This window comes from Antedon mediterranea, chromosome 1, assembly GCF_964355755.1.
Source record: "Antedon mediterranea chromosome 1, ecAntMedi1.1, whole genome shotgun sequence".
Lineage (NCBI taxonomy): Eukaryota > Metazoa > Echinodermata > Crinoidea > Comatulida > Antedonidae > Antedon > Antedon mediterranea.
In genome coordinates this window covers 4,840,207-4,846,206 of record NC_092670.1, presented here as the reverse complement: position 1 = coordinate 4,846,206, position 6,000 = coordinate 4,840,207, and the positions used below count along the sequence as shown (strand labels likewise).

Sequence of the window (6,000 nt, the reverse complement as noted above, 5' to 3'; positions counted from 1 at the left end):
TGTAAAAAACTGTACGCATTTCTGTCTTTGATTGCCTTTATGGTTTTAATTATTGATACATATGCAATAACAATACCTTGAATTATATCTTTATTTTCTGTTTCAGATCCACTGTAGGCCTATGACGTATCGTTTCTCTATCACAGATGGGGACATGAACTTTACCAGTAATAAGTAAATGAAGAAAATTAATTAATAATTGTTGGTAATAATAATAATTGGTAATTTTATAATATCCTGTTCTGTGCCTGTTATGTTTATGTATATTATACATAAAATTTATTCGGTTATCACCGGACGATTTTTACTTGTAAATTTATGTATTTCTTTCAAGATTGTAAATTGATAGAATCGTTCAATACGTTATCAATCAATAGTACAGCCTCTGCTTATAATTCATGATGGCATCTAGTAGTACTGAATATCTAGATAAGGTGATTAACCATTTAAAACTACGAGAATATTATCCTAGAAAATTAACTCGTAATAAAGTCCTTGAATTTTCTGAAAATGTTATTTCATTAGAGGAACTCGAGGAAAATTCGGGAAAAATACCATGGTATATTTTGCAAAACATACTAATGTATAATTACGAAGGAAGATGTTTTGACTTAGACGACAAAAGCCAAGTAAGTCCATTAGACGCGTTATTGGCTGTCTTCTTATGCTGTGACAACTTCTTAAGACAAATTTTAATTGAAAAATTGTCTACGTGTCAGTTAGCTATTCCGTTACTAATACCTGTAACGGACGTAAAAGACAAACAGTGGGAACTGACTTTGTGGGGAATGAGTACAATAAGAAAGAAATGGACAACGAGTGAAGGATCTTGTGAAAAGCCGATGGCAGTTCACCCAGTACCAACTGTATCGGTTCTCCGCATTGGTAGACAGAAAAAGTCAAAATCGCACACAATCAACACTATTATCAATGACCAGCAACATAATATCTTTTTTAATTATGATTGCGAAGGTGGTACTTTAGAACATGAATTATCAAACGGGTTATTAGAAATGGCATGGTACTTTCCTACAAAAAAGAAAGGAACCTTTGAGGATGCACTCGCATTTATAAATCTGCGAGGAAATGCGCCAGATTTCAAACTTCAGACACGATTTTTATCGGTCATATCACTGGCCACAATTGCATTTGTGTCATCTGATGATTTTAACGAAGGTAACGTCGAGTTAATTGAATCATTGTACAGACAGCATGGGCACGTATTATTGGTCTATGATAAACCTGCGGATAATTACAAAAAGGCGATTGAAAAGATTGAGAATCAATATTCTACACAAGGAATAAAACTGTTTCAACAAACTGATAGATTAAACAAAAACGATGTCAAAATGAAGAAGAACATTTGGAGATTTCTAAATGATTGTTTGAGTCAGCAAAGGGAAGGCGCTGTGAGCAATAGAAGTGTTGAGATGTGTATAGACATAGCATGGAGCATGAATATCCACATTGATACAAAATTACCAATGTATTCAGAAGCAAAACAGAGTGTTGACATATTGCTTGAACACTTAAATCAAAATGAAAAGAAAGATGAGCTACCATTGCAAACGTTTTCAAAACAAATTGGAGCGACAATTAAAGAGCAGCACCGGCTAACACGCAGAGGGAATATGCACAATGAAATGTATGTAGAAAATATGAAAGAAGAAGTAAAGAATCTTCGTCGTGAACAACACAAAAAATACCAAGAACTAAGCCAATGTAAGGATTGCACATACATGACGTTTCAGAAATCTTACACAGACGAAAGTGAAAAAAGAAACTATTTTTTGGAGCTTGTAAAAATAATGACTGACCGATACAGCATTTGGAATCTGCAGCCAATACGTGATGAGTTCACTACTAAATGGAATGAGTTTTGTGAAAAAAAGGAGGGGGGAAATAGTTCGAAAGAAACGTTAGCAGCACTGAAACAACAACTGGATGAAATTGAAGAGAAACTGTCATTGAAGTCATTGGGTCTAGAACATTTCAGTAGGGAAATCGGACAAACTTATGAGATGTTGTTATCTTTAAATAAAGAAGCATTGAATGAGTTTAACTTTGATTTGTCAGTAGTTGCTGCTGAAACGTTACTTGATGGATATCCGGTCGAACTATTCGATGGTGACGCAGGACACTTGCCTCTTAATTGGATTGAAGCAATTTTTGATTCTCTTAGAATGAAAATTGGAAATAAAAAGCTGTTTGTTTTATCTGTATTAGGCATACAGAGTAGTGGAAAATCAACCCTTTTAAATACCTTGTTCGGTTTACAATTTGCTGTTAGCGCTGGCAGATGTACTAAAGGTATATTCGCACAGCTGGTATCGTTTGATAAAGGTTTAAAAGAAACAACTGAATGTGACTATATTCTGGTGGTTGACACTGAGGGTTTACGGTCCATCCAATCTACCAACATCCACGAAGTACACAATCGTGACAATGAACTAGCCACGCTTGTGATTGGTTTAGGTGATCTTACTATAATAAATATTATGGGAGAAAATCCGACGGATGTGAACGATACACTTCAAATAGCTATGCATGCTTTTATAAAAATGGACATTGTTGATATCAAACCAAGCTGTATATTTGTACATCAAAATGTCTCAAACGTTAACGATTCTGATTTGCATGTTCAAACAAGAAATATGCGAGAAAAACTGGATAAAGTCACACAAGCTGTAGCCGAAGAAGAGAATTGCAGTGGCAAATACAAATCGTTTTCTGATGTTATTAACTTTCAAGAAAATAAACACGTAGTGAATGTTTCCGGCCTTTGGCAAGGAGATCCACCGGTTGCACCTCCAAATCCAGGTTACAGTAAGAGTATTCTTGAAGTTAAGAAACAAGTCATAGAATTCGTACAGAAAGCTACGCCTAAAACTGTACACGAATTAAAAAAAAGGTTGTCCGATCTTTGGAAAGCGATATTAGGTCAAAATTTTGTATTCAGTTTCAAAAACTCCCTTGAGATACAAGCTTTTAATGCTTTGAATACAGAATTTGTAAAGCACGCTCGTACATTCAGAAGAAAAGCAATGACATATAACCATAATCTTCAACTCGAATGTGAGAAATTAGCAGATGAAAAGGTAAAGGAAGATGGGAAAACGGTAAATGACTCTTACCTTAAAAAACTAGATGAAGATATCAGTACATTTAAAAAAGAAATGGAATCGTATTTTGATAAAGAGAGAAATGCATGTCAATGGAAAGGTAGGATGGACTCACAACGGGAAGCTCTTTGTACAGAAATTAAAACGGAGCATAACAGTGCTTTTACATCTATTACGGCTACAAAATCCAGAAGAATTCAAATTGATGCTAGAATTAAAGAACATGAAAAGGAGATATTTAAAAAAGCTAAACAACTAGCTGACTTGTATCGAAATAAGGATCTTCCTCCCGAAACACTGAAAGATAATTTCAATAAAAATTGGAACAAATGGATATCCGACATACAATTTGAGGACGATGGTATGGACATAGAACAATCTTTTCAAACTATCACTGAACAAGTTTTCTTAGAACATTCTAAACCAAATGTTTTGGATGCATGGAAATCTGACTTTTCAAGAACTGAAATAGTAAAAGGCGATTTAGATTTTTCACAAAGTCGTGGCCCAAAACAACGAAGCTATAAGGCGCATTTACATGATCTTAATATCAGAAAAAACAAAATTCTGGAAGAGCTTCAAACACAAATTTCAAAGCACACAAAAAATGGAATAAATTACACTCAAAGTCTAGGACATGATATGGTTAGCTCACTATCAAAAAGTCTTGAAGAGTTAGAGGTTCCTTTAGGCCTAACTAAGAAAGCAATTATTCGGCTGACCGTGTGTAATTTCATGAAATTACTTAAACCTGATTTGCAGAAAATGCAAACAAAATACAAACTAAAAAATGACCCAAAATGTTACATGGAAGAACAACATGATAGGTTGTGGAAAATGTTTAAAGAAGATTGTACAGATTTGCACATTCATGATACGAGGGCGTCGGCTATATCTCGAGAGATTAAAACTGCTATTGAGAAATCTCTTCCCAACAAATGCAAGATGAAAGTAATCGCGCATATAGAAGGACTTTCTCGAAGTAAAATGTTTTATAGTAAGATGTCTCTCCATGCACATATGCTAATTGAGATAGCAGATAAAGGCAATTTTATTTCTTTTAAAGATTATTTGAGGGACCCAGTACAATGCATAAAAAACTTCACATCTGAACAAATAAAGAAAGAATGCTTGGTAAAAAGAACAGGTCTATGTTTATTGGAGAAAACATATCGTGCTAAAGCTCTAGAAATGTTTACTGGGCTCAAAGAAGTTATAAATGATGTATGTAAGGATGGTACTATTACAATGAAATCTTGGTGGCCAACCTTTCTCGAAAATATCGATAATGAATTACCCTTACGGAAAAACACCACCTTTTTGAATGAGGAAAAAACTATGGATTTGAACAAGCTCAAAGACAAACTTTTAATTGAACTAGAATCAGTTGAAGATAGCATAATGAATGCTTATGAGGACAGCTTATTTGATAGCATACGGGACGAATGTCGGGATTTTTTTACATTTGATCTGCTATGTTGCCAAGAAGTGTGTATATTCTGTAAGGCACTATGTGATTTTCATGACAAACATGATAACCATCGTGCCGGTTGTCACAGACCACAAGGAGTTTCTGGATATCACAATAGCAAGGAACCTAGAAAACTTGTCACAGACGTATGCACAACATTAGTAATGTCTGAGGATTCGCGATTCAAGAATGCTGATACTAAAGATAAATATGTTCATTACCAGAAGTATTCGAGTGTGAATGCCCGTTACAAATCGTGGAAAATTGAACCAATGGCAGGTGAGTCCGAAATGTTCTGGAAATGGTTTATGACAACATATAATCGTGAACTTGCTGAATACTATACGGCTGAGATGGCAGATATTCCAGATGGATGGAAGACAATTACGTTAGAAGATGTCAAGAAAGATATGGAAAACATATACTGTCTATAATGAATCAAACCTTACACATTTCTGTTTTACAATTGTAAATTAATTTTAGTCTGGGCTTTAAAGTTTCATACAAATCGGAATTATCGGAAAAATGCAAATAAATGTAAAAATAATAGCCGTACATGTACATATATATGTACCTGTCTGTAATTGATACCCTAATTTTCTAAACATTTACTTTAAAAGATACCCTAATTTTCTAAACATTTACTTTAAAAGATCAAACATACAATTACAAAAGTTAATGCTATCGTTTACCTGACAAATACGGTACGTTATAACAATCATTCCTTCTGTTTAGATAGGCCTATATATTGGGAGGTTGTTTAGAGGTAGACGTCGTGTGTTGGGTGGGGGTGGGGGAGGGGATGCGGGTCGTTTAAAACACCTCACAAAATAAAGGAAAATAATAGAGGCCTAATTGAATTTTCAAATTGTACATTATTTTAACTACAACATTTGGAATACTGACGTACTTTTGTAAAAATGAATTAAGCTTAAGAAATGTATAATGTCTTTTGTATCTGCTGCAGATTTTTAGTTTTGTTCATTACAATTAGTTTTTAAAATGTATATAAGGACTAGCGTTTATTTTATGATTTTGATGTGCAAGAAGAACACCGGACATTAAAGTTAAAAATAAATATTTTATAAGATATATATATGAACAATTCATCTTAAATAGTTATATCATCATTTGGTTGGCAGAAGTTTGAATTATAATTCAATTAAAAAAAATTGTGTGCTTGTTGTCATTATATATTACGCCTATGTAATGTTTAAAGCACTAAAGCTGAATTAAGGATTAATCATATCGTAAAAGTAAAAAACTACTAGTAGACTAATTAAACGAAAATTAATGTGAAACCATAACATATTCATTGACTTAAATAATAAAATCAAATTTAGGCTACAGTATATAACCAAATGCAAGTCGATTACCCTTCCTTAGGCTACAGTAAGGAAGGAAAGT

The 6,000-nt window shown here is 33.6% G+C and overlaps 1 protein-coding gene across 1 annotated transcript; it reads left to right on the top strand.

The window, feature by feature from the left end:
- Positions 1–401: 401 nt before the first annotated feature.
- On the top strand, positions 402–5,027 carry LOC140051424 (interferon-induced very large GTPase 1-like). The gene has a single exon (XM_072096639.1). It carries the CDS (start codon positions 402–404, stop codon positions 5,025–5,027), a length of 4,626 nt encoding a protein of 1,541 aa, XP_071952740.1.
- The last annotated feature ends 973 nt before the right edge of the window (positions 5,028–6,000 follow it).

What these genes read in the sequence shown, in the direction of transcription:
- LOC140051424 (XM_072096639.1), top strand. Translation starts at nt 402, where the DNA reads ATGGCATCTAGTAGTACTGAATATCTAGATAAGGTGATTAACCATTTA.